This window comes from Cladophialophora psammophila (genome assembly GCF_000585535.1).
Source record: "Cladophialophora psammophila CBS 110553 chromosome Unknown aczJe-supercont1.2, whole genome shotgun sequence".
Lineage (NCBI taxonomy): Eukaryota > Fungi > Ascomycota > Eurotiomycetes > Chaetothyriales > Herpotrichiellaceae > Cladophialophora > Cladophialophora psammophila.
Window position 1 is genome coordinate 2,273,032 of NW_006912923.1, and position 22,207 is coordinate 2,295,238.

At 52.9% G+C, this 22,207-nt stretch overlaps 5 protein-coding genes across 5 annotated transcripts; all 5 read left to right on the plus strand.

Annotated features, from left to right (window-relative positions):
* Nucleotides 1-758: 758 nt before the first annotated feature.
* A1O5_02179 (uncharacterized protein) lies at nt 759-2,904 on the plus strand (the record flags this gene model as incomplete). Its single annotated transcript, XM_007742795.1, has 5 exons — nt 759-1,056; nt 1,104-1,741; nt 1,797-2,112; nt 2,166-2,302; nt 2,356-2,904. 5 exons carry the CDS (start codon nt 759-761, stop codon nt 2,902-2,904), a joined length of 1,938 nt encoding a protein of 645 aa, XP_007740985.1.
* A 2,182-nt stretch (nt 2,905-5,086) lies between these two features.
* On the plus strand, nt 5,087-7,384 carry A1O5_02180 (uncharacterized protein; the record flags this gene model as incomplete). Its single annotated transcript, XM_007742796.1, has 1 exon — nt 5,087-7,384. One exon carries the CDS (start codon nt 5,087-5,089, stop codon nt 7,382-7,384), a length of 2,298 nt encoding a protein of 765 aa, XP_007740986.1.
* Nucleotides 7,385-8,052: 668 nt separating this feature from the next.
* On the plus strand, nt 8,053-9,828 carry A1O5_02181 (uncharacterized protein; the record flags this gene model as incomplete). Its single annotated transcript, XM_007742797.1, has 1 exon — nt 8,053-9,828. The coding sequence occupies one exon, from the start codon at nt 8,053-8,055 to the stop codon at nt 9,826-9,828; it is 1,776 nt and encodes a 591-aa protein (XP_007740987.1).
* A 3,845-nt stretch (nt 9,829-13,673) lies between these two features.
* A1O5_02182 (uncharacterized protein) lies at nt 13,674-14,471 on the plus strand (the record flags this gene model as incomplete). The annotated part of the gene is made up of 2 exons (XM_007742798.1): nt 13,674-13,798; nt 13,856-14,471. 2 exons carry the CDS (start codon nt 13,674-13,676, stop codon nt 14,469-14,471), a joined length of 741 nt encoding a protein of 246 aa, XP_007740988.1.
* A 2,472-nt stretch (nt 14,472-16,943) lies between these two features.
* On the plus strand, nt 16,944-18,142 carry A1O5_02183 (uncharacterized protein; the record flags this gene model as incomplete). The annotated part of the gene is made up of 2 exons (XM_007742799.1): nt 16,944-17,350; nt 17,404-18,142. The coding sequence occupies 2 exons, from the start codon at nt 16,944-16,946 to the stop codon at nt 18,140-18,142; spliced, it is 1,146 nt and encodes a 381-aa protein (XP_007740989.1).
* Between the last annotated feature and the right edge of the window lie 4,065 nt (nt 18,143-22,207).

Below are 22,207 nucleotides of genomic sequence, written 5' to 3' on the forward strand. Positions count from 1 at the left end.
TTCAGCCAATGATTCTGCCATGTTGTCGGGGACTGCCACAAAGCCACCACCTCCTTTGAAATAGGTCAGTGGTAAGGTTGACGATCGTCTCCTGCCGCCAGCCGAGACTTCAGACAGAAAAATTGAGTTTACAGGAAACACGTTCGACTCGGGAGCTGCGCCCTATTTCCCAGTATTTTGACGGGCATGGCCGCTCAGGCACGGGGCCGAAACCCGTATATCGGACTACAGGGGAGATTAGTGTCTTACCGAATACAGGCTGTCAAACAAGGCTGTGAGGCTGGAAACAGCCTGGATAAGACGCCACCATTTCCATTTCGGCCGTCTGGCTGCACAACATTTCGAAAATTCAGACGGCTGACCCTCGTGTTGTATGTCAGCCATCAGCAGTTGCAGTCTCGTTGAAGTGCCTATGCGAGGTTCAGGAGCGCGTAGGTTTACTTTTATCGTCTTTCCCTCTAATTGCAAGTCCCTGCCCTAAGTCTCTGTGGCTTCCCTGGGCTTAGCAGCCTCAATTTCTATTTGCCAGTCATCATGTTTCTCCTGAAGAGTGTGCCCAGCAGCTTCTTGTCCAGCGGCTGCCTGGACCAGGTGCCTTTTCAATAAAAGGCGAGTCCTCACAACTCTCAACCGCTTGGTGACGGTCGGTGCCTTTTCTGTCCTTTCGTCCAAGTCGCTCGTTTACTCCAACTACAGCCATTCGTTACGGACTCCAGAGAATACCATCAGGTTTCTTTCTTTGCCCCCTTTCTTCAGTCATGCGCTTCTCTGTCATTGCAGCGGGTTTTGCGGCCATAGGCTCTGTCATTGCTGAAGATCTTCTCTTCTTGGACGAGCTAGTTGGGAATGAAGAAGAGCATGCCGTTGCCCTTGGATTCACGACTAAGGTGGTCACAGAAACAGAATGGCGCGCCATGAAGACCTCTGACTTTGCAGCCTTCAAAGCGATCATCATCGGCGACCCCTTCGGTTCTAGTGACGTGAATCTGATCCAGGTTCTAGAAGACACGAACACTATTTGGGGCCCTGCTATCACCGGAAACGTCATCATACACGGTAGGTACTACGGTCCCGAACCAGCATATTCCGCTGACATGGTGTAGGTGCCGATCAATCCAACCACGATTCATTTGGCGTCGCCGGTGCAGCTGTACTCATCGACAACAGTATCAAGTTTGCAGCCGCCGGAGTCTCTCCAACCGGTTCCTCTCAGACTGGATTCTATTTGTCCCTTTCACAATATTACAACACGGCGGCACTTGATACCCCCGTACCAGCGCTTTCCTACTTTGGAGACTTCAAAGTCTTTGGCCAGGACAACAACGGTCAAGGGGGCTACAATGCAATTCACATCGTTGCCTCGTCGCCCGCAATCGACACGCTCACCGACGAGGACCTTTCGAACTGGTCCTTCAGCACCCATGAGGCTTTCTCATCCTACCCCTCTGTCGGGCAGAATGGTTTCCAGGCACTGGCAATCGCAGACGGGGTCATCACCACTGGCACTCAGAATTATGGTGATGGCCATTCTGGTCTACCATACATTCTAAGTCGCGGTGCAACGCCAGCCGGCTGCGGCGACGGAAAGTTCGATCCCTCTCTCGGCGAAGAGTGCGATGACGGCAATACAGTGGATGGCGACGGTTGTTCCAAGAGTTGTAAATGTGAGAGCGGCATTGCTAATGGAGATGGCACTTGTGGTTCCGTCTCAACCACTAGCAGTTCGACTACTTCCACCACGGTATGGAAAAGTGTAATGATCCCTGACCAATGTTCGTTGTTTGACTTGTGTACAGACCTCGACCTCTTCGACCCTGTCCTCTAGCACGACCACGACCTTCACAACATCTACCCTGTCTACCCTGTCTACCACCTCCAAGACCTATTCAAACACAACTACCTGGTCGACTCGAGTGAGGCCGACCACTTCAATTATCACCTTGGAAACGACGACCACGGGCAGTCAAGTTGCCGCCATCACCTCGAGAAAAGCCTGGACTGCCCCCCCTTACGTTACGGCTTCCGTCCCCAGGTCGAGGTGCATTGGCATTGAGGTCATCGTCTCAGTGACCGAAATCGAACAATGTAGCACCATTGACGCTACTAGCACAGGTACGTAACTCTTCTGACGGCTTTTATCGAGTCAAACATTGATTATCTCATAGTCACGTACACCACCACAAGCGTGCTCTCGACATACCAGAAGCCCATCTACAATACACCTATCTCATCCATGCCCTGCTATGTGTGTGCCTTTGAGTCACAAGGCATCACTGTGACGGATTTTATCACGGCTACAACAGTCAGTATTATCACGATGATTGCCATTGTGCAGACAACTGACATGCTTTCCAGACTCATTGTCCATCCAAGCCAACCGCAGAACCAGCAGTCATCTACCCTTGCTCGACATGCCAGGGCACGAGCTTGACGGCATCATGCCCCTGGAAAGTCACGCCGACCTGGTCCCTCCAGCCATACACCACGTACGGACCTGTTGGGAACGAACACGATGAAGGACATCCCCACCACGGTGGCTATTCTGCCACGGTCGCTGCAACGGCGCTGACTTACGGAAACGCACCTGGCTCCTCTCCGCCATACATTCCGGGTGCTTCACCTGCGGCATACACTCCCGGAGGTGCTCCTCCAGCATACACTCCTGGTGCTTCCCCTGTTGTGTATACGCCCGGTGGCTATCCTGCCGCATACACTCCTGTCGCGGCGGCGTCAATCAGCTATGCAGCAAGCGCAGCCTCAGGTCCCACATCAGCGAGCTCCCCCAGCTGGGCCCCGGATGCGACGTCGCTGGTGGCCGCCTATACCGGTGCAGCCAATAAGCCTACAGGGTTGGTGGGAGCGTTGTTGCTCGGAGCAGGGGCTGTTGCAGTTATCGCCATCTAGATACCTAGGGGTCGAAGCAGAAGCGCCTTGGGTTTGCTTACGTTACTCCCCAGAATAGATAGACTGGGGATTTCGCACGCAGCAACGCCTTCGAGGATGTTTTGATGGAGGAGGGAGGGAGCCCCGTTCATGCCTTGTCTGTCAGAGTCTCGTCACTATTTCGCTTCGTTCCTTTTATAGCTAGCTACCACAATTTACAAGGCAGATTTATCTTCCCGATTCCTATGGATAGGCAGAGAAGCGCCCTTCGTCAATAGTGGCTCGAGCCTCCCTCAACCCAAGCGGCGATATGAGCCTAATTCGGGTCCCAGTAACTATTGACTCGGCCAGGATAAGTTTCGAACCCGGAGGGAAGGGCACTGCTGACACGTAGAAGTGAAGGAAGAGGGGTCCTCTGAAAGTGCCACGCAGGTCTTGCTACGGCGCTTTGTCGAGGTTGAATGGATGTTGTAGATGGCAAGAGATGCATCGACGAGAGACAGGCCTGCGTTGTCGGCTGGGGAGGCAGCGTAGCTTGGTAGCTTGCAAATCGTCATCGATGCGTTTGTCTTGGCTGTTCTTGATATACTGGAAGGTGTTCGCTTTCTCGATGTTTGTTGGCCATCAAATGGGTAGGTCTAGAGTAACTTGTTTCCGACAATCACAGTCAAGTGTGGAGGAGGCGGAGCTACTCAGTTAGAGGCAGAGTCAATGCTGCACGTGTGAACTCACTTCTCCGTCATTGCTTCCTCGATCTTCTTTCACGGCGCTCTCAATACTGACTCTAATCATCTCACCACTCCAGATAGTCAACTTCACAACACTAACCCACCACATCATCTCTTCTTCGCAGGCTTAGCGAATGTCTTCGCCTAGCCATGGCTGACTTTGGCTGCAATAACGCCAACCTCTTTCTTCCCACCGCGGGAGCCAAGCGAAAAGTCGACGCGCTGGAATCCGGGGGAAATACGCGAGCGCACCACACTGCCAAGCCAATCGAAGGTATCACCGACGGCGATGTTCTCGCCAAGTTCGACAGGGGTAAGGATGCCTTTGACATCAGGGTTTCTGGAACGGTGATAAGCCTCGCCTTAAAGGCGTTTTGGCGGATGTTATCATCATCATTTATCGAAGGGACAACAGAGGTCGTTTGATTGTTGGAGGACGACCCAGAGATCCATCTTGACGCTCTGCAAGATGTTCCATCACGAGATCGAAATTCCCGGTCATCTTGATGCACAGGGTCTGATCAGGTTAACCACAGTTGCAGATATGCGACTATGCACTCCAATACTGAAGCCATGGGGTTTTATGAGGGTCCCGAGCGTGATAGAGCTGCTTCATGGAAAGGTTCTCTCGTTCCGGAAGGAGAGACGCAGCGGTGGTGGCACCCATAATCGACAATTCAGATCTGGAGCTTGGCATTGGTGAGCTGATGCTATTACATATTGCAGTCATATTTGGTATGGGGCTGGTATTTTGGAAAAAGACAAGGACCCTACTCTTTCTTTCACGGCACCAATCCCTACTCACGGAATTGAACGAAATCAGGTATCTGAACTTGCGTCCCGCTCCCTACTCGAACGGCTCCTCGAAGGGTATACCAGAGGATTTCCCTGACAGCTGCAAGTCCCATCCAGCAGCGGTATATATTGAAGTTCTTAGCGGCAATATTTCAGTGTGTCGGAAGAGAGTTTAGGAGAGTTCCACTCGGAAGGACCTGCCAATACAGCCGATACGGATGTTTGATGTGGCAGTTGAAGAGTGAGGGGCTTGAGCCGTGTATGCAACCTCCATTTGGGCGGTTGTTGCGGTCAATGGCTTGCATTGTGCTAAACGTGGAGTACGATATTCTGGAGGGACAGTCAAGAGTCGGGAGCAATTGAGAGCGCTTTAGAAGCTACCATAGCAAGAACACTGGAGGAGACACTATTGGGCTATTGCATAGCCAGTGGGCTCTGCAAGGCTCGACGTGACCTGCGAGCATGAGGGAAGGGAAGGATGCTGTTTGTGGATATGATGAGCTCGAACACACATCAGTAGAGGTCGAGAGGTGAAGTGGTGCTCGGCACATCTTCGGGGGATTTTGTTTGTCTGCGAGGGACTCAACCGCCAAAAGCAGAGAATGTAAACAACCGAACCACTCAATCTTCGAAGCCTCTTGACTGCTAGGCCATATCTTCCTGTAACTACCCCGTACATTATGAGCTCACCGGCGTCAAAGCGCATGCGCTTGTCGACCTCGAGGACCTCCCTCTCAGGTCGCAAAAGCATCTCGGGCAGCCAGTCAGCGCTGCCTCGACCAACTTCAGCCGCCGGACAGAATCGACTTACAAGCACGCAACCCTCGTACGACTTCATTACCGGAGGAGCAGTCGAAAATCCCTCACAGCCGCCCAGACAGTCCAGACTCCGCCAGCCTTCTGTCTCCCGGGCAGATCCTACCAAAGATGAAAGTCTGCGAGCGAAGATTAACTCCCTCGAGTACGAGCTGAAGAATTTACAGCAAGAGCGGGGTCTTTTGGCATTGCAACATGAGAAAGAGCTGCGGGAACAACAACTCAGGGCCGATGCAGACTTCAAAAAATACCAAACTGCTGAAAGCGCAGCTCAAAAGGCGACCCAGCGACAAGAGGCACTTGCGAAGGAACTACGCGAAGTGCAAGATCAAAGGATCAACGAGAGAGCCGCGCTAGAACGGCAACTAAGGGATCTCCAAGATCAAACCGCCTCTCTGAAGGAAGATGCCGCGGACGCGCAGGCACGTCTCGCTGATCAAGAAAGGCACTACAAACACCAAATCAACGACGTCGAGGCAAAACGCGCAGCCCTCCAAGAGACAGTGGACAGTGTCAAACAACAGCTGGAAGAACTAGGTCAGCACTTTGAATCATCACAGGCGCGTCTGTCAGAGCGAGATGCGAAAATCGAGAGTCTCGAAACCGAGGTGGCTGCATTGAAGTCGCACTCCGGAGACAGCGAAGCGATGCAGGTTCTGCAGAACCAGCTTTCTGAACAAATGGGCCACATCCGAAAGCTCGAAGCGACCAACAGAGAACAGCTGGCCGAGTTGCGGCGACTGCGCGAAGCGCATCGCAGTGTAGAGGTCGTCGAAGAACAGAAGCATGGGCTGGAAATCGAGCTTCAAGTGCTCAAGGACGTGCAGAGACAATTGGGCGAGGCTCAGATACAACGAGAGATCCTCGAGGATGAAAAGAGAACCTGGACAAGCCTCTTGCAGCGCGACGGGCAAGATATCGAGTTCGACTCTCCCGAGGCTGTCGTCAAGGCTCTGATCCAGCAGCGGATAGAGTATGCTTCAGTCATGGACAGACTGGGCACAGTCGAAAGTGAACTCGCAGAAAAGGATGAGATCATCAAAGCCCTGGAAAGAGACAAGGCGGCCTTGAACACCGACGTCGAGAATTTGAAGACCATGAAGACCGCACAGCCAGATGCTGGCCAAGACAACAAAGCTTACAAGAGACTAGAGCGACAACGGGTCCTTGCTGTCAAAGAGGTGGAATATCTTCGCGCTCAACTGAAAACCTTTGACACCGAGGAGACTGTTTTGATGGATAACCAGAACTTTGATTCACAGCGGTCTGAACAGATCAAGAACCTGGAAAATCTGGTAGATCAATACAAGGCGGAGGTGCAGACACTCCACTCCGATTTATCGAAACTCGAAGCTGCACCTGCAGCCGCTGCTCCCGTACAGGAAGAGCCCCGCGGAACAAAGCGACCGGCAGATTCGCAGGAGCCTGAGGGCGACGGAGGCAATTCACAGCTAGGTGCATTGTTGCGGAAGAACAAGAACCTCCAAATCGCATTGCAGAAGACAGCTCAGCAGTCCCAGATGCTGGCTACGGATCTTCAAGCAACAAAGGCACAGCTCAAAGCCCTACGAGAGAGTTCCAAAACACGAGTGCTGGAGCTTCGAGACAACCCAACCGCCAAAGCCGAGGTGATAAAATTGGCAACCTTACGAACACTGAAGGAAGAAAACAAGGCGCTTCTTGCACAGCTGAGGGGCGAAGACCTTGAAGGCGTCAAAATGGTCCCTGCCAGCTCGGTTGATGCACTCAAGCTGGATCTGAAGGATATGGAAATGGTAGTGGCTGAAAAAGAGAAGCGGATGAGACGCCAACGGGAGATCTGGACGCAAAAGGCCGCGGAATTTCGGGACGTTATTGCAAGTGTCCTGGGTTACAAAGTCAACTTTCTCCCCAATGGAAAGGCAAAAGTTTCGAGTATGTATTATGGTCGACCCCATGATCTGGGAGACGAGAGCGGGGACGAAGAGGACAACCACTACATCATTTTTGATGGGGACAATGGTACCATGAAGATAAGCGGCGGGCCCGAGAGTCCTTTCGCCGCCGAAATCAGGGATCTGATCAACTTCTGGGTGAAAGAGAAGAAGCAGATCCCATGCTTCCTTGCGGCGATGACCCTGGAGTTCTATGAAAAGTTCACCGGCAAGGAAAACGAGGCTTGATCTGGACTGTTGGATGTGTTCTAAGTAAGGATTAGTAGCGAGATCTGCCGGTATGATCTCTCCACTTAGTACGGACGAACCGATCTATAAATGAAACTGTTGATTCACAGCTATGGGAGAATTCCTACAGGCTCCCAGGATACGAGGTATATCACCACCAGATGATCTGCCTTGTGTCTATCAAGGACCGGGTAGTTCCGACCACCACCTGGACAGTACTGGGTACTGGTGGCACATGCCATGGATGTCCGTTGTACGACACTTGAGCAGAAGAAGATTAGTGCCAACCGGTTCGGGAATGGCGCCACTCAACTATGATGCGGTCCGTGGTTTAGGCCCGAGGCTAAAAGCCACATCATCCGCTGCCGTTTCTTGAAATCCCCTCTCCTGACACTCTTTTCGCCTACCCCGGATTATTCACCGATTGTGCCCAGTGCCCACCAGCCTCGCTTCGTCTTTCCGTTTAGCCCGTCATTGCACCACCGCGAGTTGCAAACGCAGCTTGCCAAACTGCAAGACTATTCGAGCCCGTATCGGCGAAGGGCCAGAATCGGAAAGACTTTAATATCGACGATGGATTGCTTCTGTCTTGCTGACCTCAGGACCCGATGATGGGAGCCGCTGTTGACCATGACGATCCACAAAGTCTCCATCCGTGACCTCAGAAGATGCCGCCTCAGTTCTTATTCGTCAATAAGGACGCTGCCAGCGCCTCGCTGACCCGCAGCAGTGCCGCTGAACAGACCTCCATCAACTCTCATGTCCAGCGTGGTCGTCGACACAGGCGCTCTGCCACCAGCGCCAGCCGCGCTGGGGCCAGGGCAAGGAAAAACGCTGGTCGAGAAAATGCCGCTCCTTCAGCGGACCCTGTCTTCTCTGACTCGTCGCCGTCTCTTCCATCGGTAAAGAGCGAGCCCGTTCAAGATGACAGCAGCAATCAGATATGGCTGCCTGCCCGGCTGTCTCCGCCCACCAAGTTCGCTGATCAAACGACACGGGAAAATCCTGTACCAAAGGTGCGAGCTCGGAAAAAAGCTTCCAAGTCGCAGACCCAGGACCCTCCAGCAAAAAAGACGACGGTCGAGGAGAAAGCAGTCATGTTACTGAATTCTCCGCAAGCTCTAGCATCTCCTCGGGACATCACTCAGATAACTTCAACCTCTCTCGACCCCTTCGGCCAATCAGTCGTGAAACTCGACCCACACGTGGCAAGGCTTTGTCGGTACTTCTGCGAAAGCTTCCATCCGAGTGTCTGGCATGCTGAGAGTTGGGCATCCCGGGAAGGTTCGTATACATATCAGACTACCGCTGTGGAAGTAGTTCGACGAGCCATGCAAAGTGAGGTTGAAATGAATGCAATGCTAGCCTGCATGGCTGCCAGAATTGAGAACGTGGACCTAGTCCCCGGCCAGGGGACAGACAAATACATGCACAACGCTCTGATGGCCGTACGGCGCCGCTTCAGCTCGGCGCCAAAACAACAATTGCTCTTGATCGTCTTCCACTTATATGCAGCGGATGCCTACCGACAAAACTACCAGGCTGCTAAGATACATATGCAAGCAGCCAAAGCGCTATTTGATGCGTGGGGGGGCCTACACTATGTGCCGGACCCGGCTCTGAAGGAATTGTTCATTATTGGGGATGGGCACATGTCTGCCGTTCTTCTGGAGCCCTGCAGTTTGCCATGCGAATACGATCCTGGACCGTACTGGGACGTCACGCCGCCTGAGCTTCAGCTTGCTCCCCGACAAAACTTGAGCCGCTCCGCGCCAGCGCTGCAGCGACTGTGTCTGCATGGATATTTCCCGGGGGAACTGGTGCAGACCATACAAGAGACGGCGGAATGCTCGTGGGTCTTGCATCATGCACCACTTGGCGCAGCAGAGGCGTCAAAACACGCCGCGAGATGGCTACAGTGGCGTCACGCAGCTGTTCGATACCGGCTCCTGGCTATGGAATATCCAGGATCTAGCCTTGACGTTGTCCGAGTCGGGCTGATGATGTGGATATTGACCTCTATGGTGATACTCGGGTTGAAGCGATTAGGAGGTCTGATTGCGCCAAAACTACGCACAATTTTCTGGTCAGTTGACGAACCATATGGCCAGTGGGAAGGGTTGGTGCAGCTCAAGACATGGGTGCTTACTATCGGCGCTATGTGCTCCATGGTAGGCAGTGACGAAGAAAGGTGGTTCATCGAGCAGCTTTTTGAGATCGGGTTTGTTGAGCATATTCGACGCTTTCAGGAGACGCATCCAGATTTCGACACTCTGGATGTGCTGAGGAACTTTCAGGAGAAGTTCTTCTACTATGATGCCATCCAACGACTCAGGCTGGAAAGATTGGCTCGTCTTCTCAGTGGTGGACTGAGTGAGACACCCAGTTCAGCTTCACAGAGCAGTCCCAGCGATCTATCGCGGAAATCAAGATCTCCCGCTTGACCAGTCCCGGAAATCACCACTACAATGGACCCCCTCATTGATCGCCTTTTTTTTTTGAGCAATCTCATCGAACTTCGGGGAACAATTTCTTCTCTTAGTGCCGGGATGCACGACGAATGTCGTGTCGGTTGCAGCCTGTCTTCGCTATCCGCAGGCCGAGGCGGAATTGAGATATTTGATGATAATCAGACACACTTCCGAACCACCCAAGCCTTGGTTTCGGAGCTATCTTGTAGCCTTGTCCTCATTAGTGGATGATGGAATGGAAATTTATACAGCGGCTTCAGGTAATCGAACAGAACAGATGGATCAGGATTGATGGAAGATGGAAGGACTGGTTTGCACCGCTCCTATTCGCAATGAAGCCTGCAAGTTACCAGAAGCCCCTCTAACTTGGCGATCATTACTTATGTTTCCCAATACCCACTCACACGTCCTAGGTTCTCACTCAATCTACGCGAATGGGTGATACGGTTCATGTCCTACTTGTGACCGCCATTTCCTAGCACCACGCGATCTACCACTCATACATAACACGGGGAGAACGACTGGGGTTCGGTAAAAGGCAAGACACCATGATTTCGACCGAGCCACTGCGGAGTACTCTCCTGAGGAAAGGCATCAGCGAAGGTTACACAGGCTAGGCGTCGGGACGGTTCAGAGCATGATGGGGGGAATAACAATTTCGATAATTATTTAGACAAAGATAACCTCGACGGAGGATGTTCGTCGTCTAACTTGGTGCTAGTATGTAGGCCAATGATGGATCATGTGGGCAGGTTATCAGATGGTAGAAAGGTTGAGCGAAATTACTCATGATCAAGCTCGCCTTGGGCAATCGTTCTCTAGGCCAACCAAGGCCAATTTCGCGAACAACCGCCAGACTTTGCAAGCTACGTAACGGACAAAAAGGGGGGAAGCGAAGCTGAAACTCGGCAGTTGGAGATTTTGACGCCAAACACGGAATGGAGAAACTTTGTTGCACGAACCTGCGATGGCGCCTTGGTGCCGAGCCTCTACCGAGTATTTCAAGTTACTCCGCACCGTACCAGGTACCCAGTAGTCTGTACATCTCACTAACACCACTAAATTTCAGCGCGTAGAAACGCCAATAGCCCTGGTCGCCGCCAAATGCGTCGAAAATGGGATTTCAAACCCGCCCGTTCTTGCGCTGCATGAAGTGTTATTGCTCTGTCAACGGACTGTGCCCTTTGCTCTGATGAAAATGACCCTCGTTGTACATGGACAACCTGCTGGGTAAAGAAATCTCTAACAGCACCCGCTCAAGAAGCGGTGATGATACAAGTGACAGCAGACCCTTCCACAGACTGATGCGGGCTCCATTCGCACCATCAGGAGAGAGCAGACACACACCACCAGTCATCTTCCTCTTGACACATAGGGCCGCTCTGGCCAAATCATTTCAAACAGCAGACCTTCTTCTTCATGTCCCCTCTCACGATCTCTACGCAAAACGACGCAAAGTTTTTGGTGTCAATCCCTCCGGAGTAAGAGAAGAAAGAGGAAAAACCGTCAGAAATCCCCTCAGCGTACAATGGAGACCAGCGAGCTGGTCAGGCATTCATGCGCATTGGCATAAATATCCCTCACGGATTCAGTGCTGATTCGCTGCAATGACCGTCAGGGTGCAGCAGGTTGATATTCAGTCCAGCTAAGTGCATTCTGCAGCCGCTGGGCGAGTTGGTTCGTACTAAGACTACATCATGTGCGCGCACAATCAATAAACAACTTGAAACAACCTACATACCTACCTATCGGAAGCAGACATAGGCCTGGCAGTGTAGTGGTGGAGATGGAAACTGCATGATTCTTGTCAACTTGGCCGCCAGCTGCGTGGCCTGGGCAAGCCAAGAATACGAGCCCAAAAAAAATCAAGAAGAACCCCAGAAGAGAAGAAAAGGCAAACCTAGAGACACTCTTGGAAAATGCTTCCGGCAAAGGGTAATTCTTCCTGACACCTAACCTCCCAGTTGTCGATTTTTCGACTGTATCCTCCTGCCTCCTTTCCGCAGGCAAAGATTTTTCAAAGCTGCCAACAGCATGGTGAAAAAGATGCATCACCACGTATCCACTCCATAACACGCACCCAGTAAAATGCTCCCTGTATCTGACAGCATTGGGCTTGCCCGGGACCAAGAAAACTCAAAATCCATACAGCCATGTCTGTTCCTGCATTGGCCGAACGATGTTCCGCTTCCCCTGCTTTTGTAGCGGTCGGGCCTGCATTGACAAGTTCCCAGCGATATTTGAGAAGACTGGCCGCTCATCGCTCAACTTGGCACCAATCCATTCAGCAGCCTTGCTTCCCTACATGAGGCTTGACCTTTCTGAGGTAATTGCATCGCAAAGGCCATCGTGCTTGGCAAAGAAAATCAAACGGTCTTTGCCTTTCTCTCGGTATGAAACCAAACTAACCATGATTAGCTCTGGGAGCAGTGATTCCACTGGACCTGCGTGAGGCGTGTCAACGCCGGAGAGGTTGGCGATGGGCACAAGACTGCCACGACAGTGCGATGATGGCATTCCCAGCCGCAACGGCATTCCTTGGCTTGATCTGCTCACTTGAGCCTTCCAATAAGAGCAATTCCGGACTCCTATGTGGTAGAGCAATCCCTGGGCAGTACTGTCCGGCCTAGCGAAGTCCTGATACCTATGCGACCCAAGGTTTCCGGGCACGGACTGCGCTCGAAAAACAGGCTTCTTTTTCACGGTGGTTGGTAAACAGGTTCATGCTCTTGCTAGTCCATTGGCCGAATTTTGGCCAGGGAGTGCCAGACTGTTCGAATATCCGCTGCACATGGCATGGCTTGACCAACTCCGCAAGCCCCTCACCGTCTGGTCCTGGTTCGCATTGGCATTCTTTAGTCGGCACTTTTGTTTCTGGGCAGGGAGAAGGGGCTGGTGGCCTGCCTTGCCCACGGCACCAGGAATCTGGGTCGACCAGCCTCACGCCTGGAACGGCCTCACACACTGTTTGGTTGTCATCGCGCTCCGCACATTCCAGGAGTCTTTGTGGTGTTTTGTTGCGGGACAGCCTCGCGGTTGAACTCAGATTTGGAGATCCAGGGTCGTTTCTGGCGCCGAACCCCTTGTGCTGTCGAGTGGTCAAGTGCTCGAAATGAAAGCCCAGGTTGGAGTTCGATCGTCGGCGCCGGCTGACGTAGACGACAGGATAAGCTCGGCATTGGCGCCAGGTACGCGAGAGAAACAACGGCCACCATTCGTTAGGCACCTGGAAATTGGCAGAGTCAATGTGAAGCTAGGGCGTTTCACGAGGGCGGACTCAAAGCCTAAAAGGCTAGAGGAATGGGACCCACTGGGCAACTGACAGGGGCGATCTGGGGCCTGGTGCGCCACTATCTCCTGGGGGTCACCCATGCCAATTGGTGCTGCTGTTGCGAATGCTGTTCCTGTGCTGGGTCCCCCATCTCCCTGGCCCCCGGCGGTGGCTCCTCTGTTGTTGCAAGCAGAATGTCTCTTCCTTGTCAGCTCTCCTCTTGTGCTCTCCTTCCTATTTTTCCGCCAGAGTTCGTGTTGGCTTGATTGATTATATTGCCCACAGACGTCTCTTCCAGACGTCGTCCGCTCGTTCTCCCCAGCCCTGCCAGCATACAGCTCGCGTTCACTCTTTCACGCGAAAGCTCGTTCGCTTCGTCGCTCTCTTCCCCTTTTACCACACTCATTAAGCAGAGACTCGATCTGAGATCGTCCGAATCCCAGCGATTACCACTCCTTTTCCCACACAAACCGCGAAATCTCTTCTTGACCGGACCTCAAGAAACCCAAGCAGAAAAGCCGTCCCAGGACCAGATAACAAGAACACAATGCGCTGCACATTGAACTCTTTGGTGCTGGCCACCCTTGCAATTGGCCAAGCATATGCTGCCACCGTTTCTGGGGTTCACTCTCACCTGCACAATCATCTCAAACGCAGGCACGACCATGTCGAGTAAGGTGGCCATTGGTGACACAGATCCGCATATGGACTGACACTTGTCAATTGTAGGAAACGTGAGGCTGCTCTGACCGACGCCGATGCCGCAAAACTCACCGCCATGGGTGTGACATCGCTTGGTGCCAACTCGTACACCGCCAACGGACAAGCCTGGTTTGGACAAGATGGCCCGTATCAGAACGAATTCGTCAACGACTCGGGTGAAGATCTGATTCTTGTCATCTGGGGTGTTGCGGGTTCCTGGATCAACGCCGTTCAACCGACCATCACCGCCTCGCTCCCGGCCAACTCATCCACCTGGGTTTCATTTGCAGATGGGGCTTCCGGCGCTTGGGCCGCTATCTACGAGGATACCCAGATGGTAAATGGACAGGCCAGCAACACCTGGGGCGAGTTCACTTTTGGCCAGTGGGGCGTTGTCGATGTCTCACGAGAGGTCAACATGAACGGACACCCAATGAGCATTGTAGGACCGTCCTGCACAACCGACATGGACACCTGCGTCTTCGTCTGCGCTTCTGGAGACGTATGCATGTACGGCTACCAGCTCGTCAACTGCGAAAATGGATCTCAACCTGGCGCCAACTATGGTACTTTTGAAGGCTCGCCTAGTGGTGGCTGCGGTGGCATGGGATCCAGTGCTACGCTGAAGACAACTTTCTCCTAAAAGAGAAGGTCCGATGGTCAGGGTGCGTTGGATGTAAGGGAGGGGGGGCGTCGGGGTATTCCTTTTATAGAAGAGTTGGGTTCATATCTGGATGGTGCGTGCATGGTGCCCGTTTGTTGGGGGGTTACGTTGAGGTTCCGCAGATCAAGAGAAGAGGGAATGTGAAGACAATTTGGGTCACGATATCGAAACATGTCAACAACTGGATCTACTGGACTGATATTACCGACCACTCTTCCGATGCCATTTGGCGACATTCGATCCCTTCCATGTGTGTCTCGACTCGGGGATGCGTTGGGCGGATGCTTTGTCCTTAGACTTCTTGTTGGGAGAGGAGAATGTTCATGTTGGACATCCGGGCCCGAAGGTGTCTAGCATTTAACCTCAAGATGCGGTGGAGGCGTACGCCTCTGCTCCCCTCTAGAAGGCGAAGACGGGGATTTGTCCAGGTGTTTCATAAAGAAAATATACCGTTGAGTATATCTTCCTGCTGTGCCATTGACTGTGATTCGACTCTGCAGAGGTATCATCCTTTAGTGCTGGCCACTGCGCACCTTGCTTTGACGCTGTGTCGGATCTTTCTTGTGACGTCTTATCTACCTCATCTTTTCCTTGTGCAACACGGAGCTTTGGTCGGTCGTTGGTCGAGTCCTGTGCTCTGATCATGTACCTTCCCGCTGCCATGTCCTTCCCAATCAATCCCTTCCCCCACCTCCACTCCCGCTCCCGCTGCCACTGCCACGTTCCACGGGTGGGAGACGGATCTTATTTTAGCTGACACGCAGCCTGCGCGTCCCCGAGAACATGAGTGCGGGAGAGGTGGTCCGGTCGGGTAGGAACATGAACTGCTCCCCCAGTGTTTGGTCGGAGCGGAAGTCTGCGTGGCGTGTCGTGTGCGAGATAAATGGAGAGATGCCATGGGAAGCAGCCTAGGAGACTCACCGACGAGGAGAGGAAGCTGGATTCCGTATTCATCTTGTTACCGTGCCAGCAGTGCTTGCCACCGACGTGACCTCTGGCCGTTGCAACTGCAACGAGGACATGCGCATCACGAAGCAACGAGAAAATCCTCCCCTCCCACCTTTCTGCGGTGCAGTTCTCAGAAGATGTGTGTCAGCGGGGTCAATGCAAGGGGCTCCTCCTCTGTAAGGCGCTCATGTATCTTTCGAACCGTTCGCTTCATTTCCAATGGGGGTATATTCGATGACGACGACCACGACTGCGCACCTCCTCAAATGGTAAGTAGAACCCCGTTGAGCTACCCTTAGTCAACATCAGCGGCTTCAGGGAGACCAATGGGGAGGTGCAACGCCAAAAGGGAAAAAGGTCGATAGGCGATGATCGTAGAAGGTCGTTCACATTTCTTTCTCGCCAGCATCGATGAGGCGTCGATGACAAAGAATCCCTCGTGTCGGAGCATAACTAAGGCTCTCTGCGGCGCTGCACAAATCTGTCGAAGGCCTTGGGGGCCACAACTCCAGCAATACTCGTAGGTGAGGGCGACCTGCCAAAGCCAATCAATGAAGCCGGATGTGTGGTTAGTCAGTCCCTCTTGTCCCATCACTTCAGCCATGGGGTGCCATGTGCGGCTTAGGAGCTCCCTCCCCCGGACGAAAGAGCCAGGGTCTGTTGTTTAGTCAGTAGTAGTCACGCACCACACGAAGACATGACAGGACATGATTCGACTCCGTTGGCTCGACCGTGACTGATACGAGGACACGCGGGGGCCAAGCAAGAGAGCAATGAAACCCTCCAAACCAGACGGATGCGCTCGACTCGCGGGCCTAGCAGGAATGCAGCCAGTGCATCCGCTTGACAAAGCTGCGCAAGCGAATGGGCACAAGACCGCTTGCATGTCAGATTACCCAGCTCGAGACGACAATTCTCTACTGAGCGGGCAGAGGTCACCCTGCCGTCGCCTTTGATTCAAATTGCGGTGACCAGAAGGTCGAATTGTCGCTGCGGATGACGAACCTCGAGCAAGCCAGAGCTTCTGCTCAGCAGGTGACATGAGGCAAAGGTACCGACGCCGGCAATATGACGCTATTGATACAAATCTTGGTCTAACTTGCGAGGCAGTAAGGAGAGAACGTTGGCCCAGCGCAGGCTCCAGCACCGATGGCGAGCGATGCCTCCGCCGAGGAAGAGGTCGAAGCCCACGATGAACGGCACTGTGGATGGACAGAACAACAGCAGCGACGAAGAAACGAGTCCTCAACCAAACCCATCCACGATCCTGGGCGCCGCGAGAACGGATCCCTTTGCGAATTATACCATCCCCCACTACGCGCATGAGGCGATGGATCATGGTAAGGATCAAGTCGGAGGCACCCGTGGCCTTCAATTCCTCAAGCAGCTCGTTACTCACGACCACGCGCTTCGATAGCACTGAGTTTCACTTGGCCGCAATGCCTTCCCACAGACCTGGAAAAGACTGTCATACCCTTCAGGGCGGCGTGGATGCAGTTGGTCATGGCATCTCCTCTCGTCCTGCATACCTTCATCTTCGCTACCACCAAGCAGATGCTATGCCTGAGGGGCCAGAAAGAGGATGACATGTCCCAGCTCGCGGTCCGGGCGCCGTCCATCCATCAGACCGAAGCGCTGAACTGCGCCAGAAATGAAATCGAATCAATGAATGGACCTCCTTCGGACGGGCTGATTCTGGCCGTGATTATCCTCGCTGTCAACGGGACACGGCCGCAACAGATCCCACCACAACCTCACCCTCTTTCTCCTCTCGCGAAGACCCAGAGCCTCCATCTGTTCAGTATGCTGAATGTCGTCGAACCGCACGTCAGAGCCGTTGCCCAACTGGTGGCGTTGAAAGGGGGCCTTGAGGCAGTGGACACTTATGGTGTCCGAGATACAGTCCTGCTGTATGTTCATCAAGCCTCGTTGGGATCTGCTCCAAGTTAACACTAGCTCCCAGATCCGACATCTACTTCTCATCTATCCTGGGCAAAAGACCGGCGCAAGTCTGGCCAGTCCCGGTGACGAGCCTTGTCGACGCGGGCCTTCACACTCTGGACGCTAGTGCCGAACGCCTCTCTTCCCAGTTAGGCTCGGGCTTCAACTCATTCAAGGTCGACAAAGATCTCCGCAGAGTTCTTCAACTGATGTGCGATCTGACTGTCGCTCTCGACCACCATGTGCGCGGAGGAATCTATGCGCCCGAACTGTCGGACATTGTGTTGCAACGGAATGCGGTACAGAACAAACTGCTCTGGTTTCAGCCTCCCATGAACGATGATCTCGGCAAGGTGGATACGTTCAACAACATCACACACATAGCGGCGAACATTTACAGCGACATGGTCCTTTTCCCCCTGAATCCAGCTACTGGAATTAAGCCACGGTTGGCTGGGGAGCTCCGAAGGTGTTTGAAGGCTCCGATCCTTGATATCGAAGAATACGGACCACCGTCAGATATGTTCTTGTGGGTGCTCACCGTTGGTGGGATCGCAGCTTCTTTCACGAGACACCGGGGCTGGTATATCGAAAAGATAGCAGAGTATTACGGCGAGTTACTATGCGACATAGATGCTATGCTCGAGCGCATGGCCCCGTTCCTATGGTGGGCGAATGTGTGCAACCAGCCCGCAAGGCTCCTATGGGAGCAGTCCCGTGAAGTCTACCATGAGGAGAAATCCTTATCGGCCCAATACTGACCAGTTAGTATGCGTGAGGACCAAGGAACACATGTTGGTTGTTGGGACAGCAGGCCAACAACTTTTGCTACGAACCCGGCGATGAACGTCCTCAAAATGATACACCAGTAACACAACTTTGTCTTCCACGCAACCACTGCCTCCTTCTATTCCAATGGGTACATCATTATGCACTCGAGTATGCACCAGGTTGGTTGAACTACTTTCTCGTTACCGTTAAAACAACAATCCAGCCCTTTGCTTCATTGGCGGGTGCTAACGTAGGGGTGATAGCATCACCGACGATCAAAAAATCCATGACTACAGGTCGGAACCATATTGCATCCTACAGGCTCAGAGACTCAACCCCATTACGAGATGGTTGACGACAGTGGTCCATGCATCGGAACGTGAAACAAAGTCTATCCATTGACTTGGACTGGCATCCAGCGCATCGTCATTGCCCCAAGACGAGGGAATGTTTGATGCAAGCCAACAGGATGCGCGAGCTTCGATGACGTATGCCAAGTGCCAGAATTGCTTCAGGGTCCAAAGCAAGATCAGAGAACATTTCCCGCATCAGCGGTTGGGATGGAGGGCGTGGAGGCTGCAAGAGCAGACCATGCCTGCCACCATTCGGCCAGGTTGCAACGGCAACCCTGCAAGCAACCAGCCATCCACTGTGACGAGGCGCGTCTCACTCCCTATCGCACGAGTCGTGTTCTTTTCTCACAATGCGAGGTCGCGCTGCTCACCTGGGCCAATCACGAAGAGGTCGTACATTCACATATTGGGCATAGAAGTCCCATTCCATCATCGGGTCACCGACCTCGACCCTTCTAGACAGGTGCCAGGCTGCCGTCAAAACGACAGCCTCATGGGACCTGTCCGGATGTTAGCCTGACATGTGATTGATTTCGACGGTTGGAATTTGGAATTGTTTTGACCCGAGCATGTCTTCTCTTCGCCGCTTGTTTGCGCCCTCGATGTCGTCGCATCCCGCCATTCCGGTGGGGAAGGTGTCTGTCACTCGATCCTCAGGGCAGCAACGTAAAGCGATGTCTTCCCATTCTTCGCTAATCGTACCGTAGGGTCGGTCCCGAGATGATATTGTATGGGAGGCGGAATTCCAATTTCCGCGCTATAATCGCAAGCCCTTTTTTTCACCGAACCGAGATCAGCAGCCGAGACAATTCCGACGACCCTTCTCGCTCCCATTCTTGGACATACTACAGCAGAGTTTGGTTGGATAACTCATTGTGGCTCAGCACCATCGGAGGCATTACATTGTGCATTGCCCACGGCGGAATCGTTGCGTCTTTCCTCGCGCAAGGCTGCCATAAAACGACATATGCCGATGCTCCAGTGGATTCACTGCCGTATGGTTCTACCGGTATGCATTTTGTACCAGCTGTAATTTTCGAAATGCTAAAGCAGCATCAACGGTGGACGATTACGCAAGGCTATGTACCCGCCGCCGTGTGATCCGATGAGATCTGACGCCAGATACATCTCAATCCCCCATGCAGAAAGTGTTTGGCTCTGGACCCACGGACAAGGGACCGTCGGTAACTGCTTCTTGCGCAGGCCCCCCGAGACCGAGAGTTCCCGTACCCCTTGCCAGCCAATGCCAGCAGGCATCCGTTGATGATCTTCATCCTACTGTAGTTAGTGTACGACAATTGCCTCGTAGATGAAAGGCGAGGTTCGGTCTAGATCTCTGCTCCGTGTCTTATTGCATATGCGGCCGACTGGGGGGGTGGTCGCAGCGAAGGGTCTCCTAAGCAAATACGACATCGCTCACTCGATCGCTACGAAGATAACTGCAAGCCGGCCTTTGGTCCGAAAGATCCGGCCAGCAACGCCAGCCTCAGGACAAAATTTTATGCTGAGCTAAGCTCTTCGCAAGTCGGTCGAGAACACAGCTCTTCGGACAGGCTCGCTCCGATTGTGATCCGTGCTCGCGAGGACGGCGCCGTTACGGAGAAGACACTGTCGCTTTCGGCGCTAACAAGGTGATACAGTTCTGCAATAAGGCATTTACCTCACGAGGTCGTGGGATCAAGCGACGTCGCAGAAGGAGCCGGGCCAAGGCTACGATCCCCCGTTGAGCCATAGTGCTGAGAGGCCTAGCCGAAGATTCCCGGCATCGCCAATGCTTGTTTGATAGACTGGGCTAGTTCTCGAATTCGAGTCTCTTTCCTTTCCGACACAATGCAGCAAATTCTCGTCCTTTGCAAACCCATGCCGAGCTACGGTGATGTGGCCGCACAACTGTCGTCCCTTCCTGCATGCACGTACTGAGCAGAGAGATAGCCGCCCTATCGAACATCCAGGAATTTGTTGAGTTGGCCATGTGAGCTGCAGGCCGTGAGCTTCCGACCGGTAATCTCATCGAAGTCCGAATCATGGGCAGGATGATAGTATGCTAGTCCACGACAGCCTGGGTAGGACAAGTTAGCAGGACACGACAGCTCAGCGCGACCATCGCAACACGGTTCAGCCGTCTCGAAAGGGAACCTGTTGTGTGACGATGCATTTTTTTTTTTACTTCCGCGTTGGACTGAGCTGGTCGAGGATATTTCCAAGAACGACACGTGGAGGCTATGATTCCATTGACCTACGGCGCATGACATCTGTGAGACTTTGAACATTTCCAATTATCAAGGTCATTATCGCCAAATAGGTATTCGGACGCAGCCAAAAGTATCCACATAATTCTCATTTAGGTCTCTGCTGATGCCTGTCCGCCGTGTCCGAATGACGACGAGTGTGATTTCATTTTGAGGCTCTCTGAGCTCGACCTCGGGATACACGTTGTCACCCGAACTCTGTCATGCGTGCCCTCGTGCACACGCAACGGGGCCCCGATGACCAGTAGTGTTCCCACTTTGTGAGCACATCCCTTTTCCATCGATTTGCCGTTGATGTGATATCAGGATTCCGAAGTTCGCAAGCTGCTGCAGCGGTAGAGATCCGCGCGGGAGGTACACGCGAGAAGTGAAAGCACAAGTCGAATTGAGAGTTAAACAGTCAGGTGGGTGATTGTTTTTGCATTGCTGCATGATAATCCTCGTATTGAGACTGCCAGGTGCCTGAAAGTATTCCCGAAGCAGCCTCTCCCGCTCGAATCCAACAAGGCCGGACCAATCCCGCGCAGAACAGCCCTGGACCACCCACATTGGTAGATTCAATGGAGCGACGCGAGGGCTCAAGGGGGTTTTGTTTGGAGGTGGACGTCCCTGCGCGATGGTAAACGGTACAATCCCCCAGGAAGAGCGTGCTCATATGGGACCAGCAAGTCTGCAGTTGACAGATGGGTTGTCGTGGGATGATGCGTTCTTGCAGCAACTGCTGAACATATTTGCGAAGCTTGCAGAGTGCATCGAGTCATTGAAGCGCGTGCAACGACTTTCAATGGTGACGAAAGGGCGAGATTCTCGATTGCGTGCAGACGTCCGACTTGGTTCTCCCATCTTTTGTCGCTTGTCGAGTCCTCGCCCGTGTTAGACCTTTGTCGCAACTCCTGGACGCTGGTCCCTTCGTAATATTCAAAGAGCATACCATACTTATCTTGTCATCACTTGCTTGTACGGTCGTCTGGGCCCCAAGTGCGCCTAGTTGATGCCGAACTCTGCATGCGGGCACGGTGTTGGTTGGGACTCGCCCTTCTGAGGATGAAGGGTCCATTGCGGAAGAGTCAAAAAGATGAGTTCTGGAATCTGGAGGTTGTCAACTCAATGCAGCTCAAAAGCAGTGAGTGGGCAGCGGGTTCAGTCAGGGACTGCTGGTGCTAAACTAATCTTGATGCTAGCAACCCGGACTTGATCTTCAATGGCCTGAATGCTGCTGCGAGAGTGTGGTCTTCAGAGAGGGAGGAGAAATATAATAAGCATTATATCGAGAGTAGATCTCCTTGGTGTTTTTTTTTTTTTTTTTTTTTCATTGGATACTATATATACATACTTTCTAATAGAGTAGACTAAAGGGAAGAGGTACCAGTACCCAACAAGTCCCTCGCAGTCATTCCTTAGTAACTAGCACCGCTCCACTTAAGCAAGGTACAACCCCGCCGAGGCCACCCTC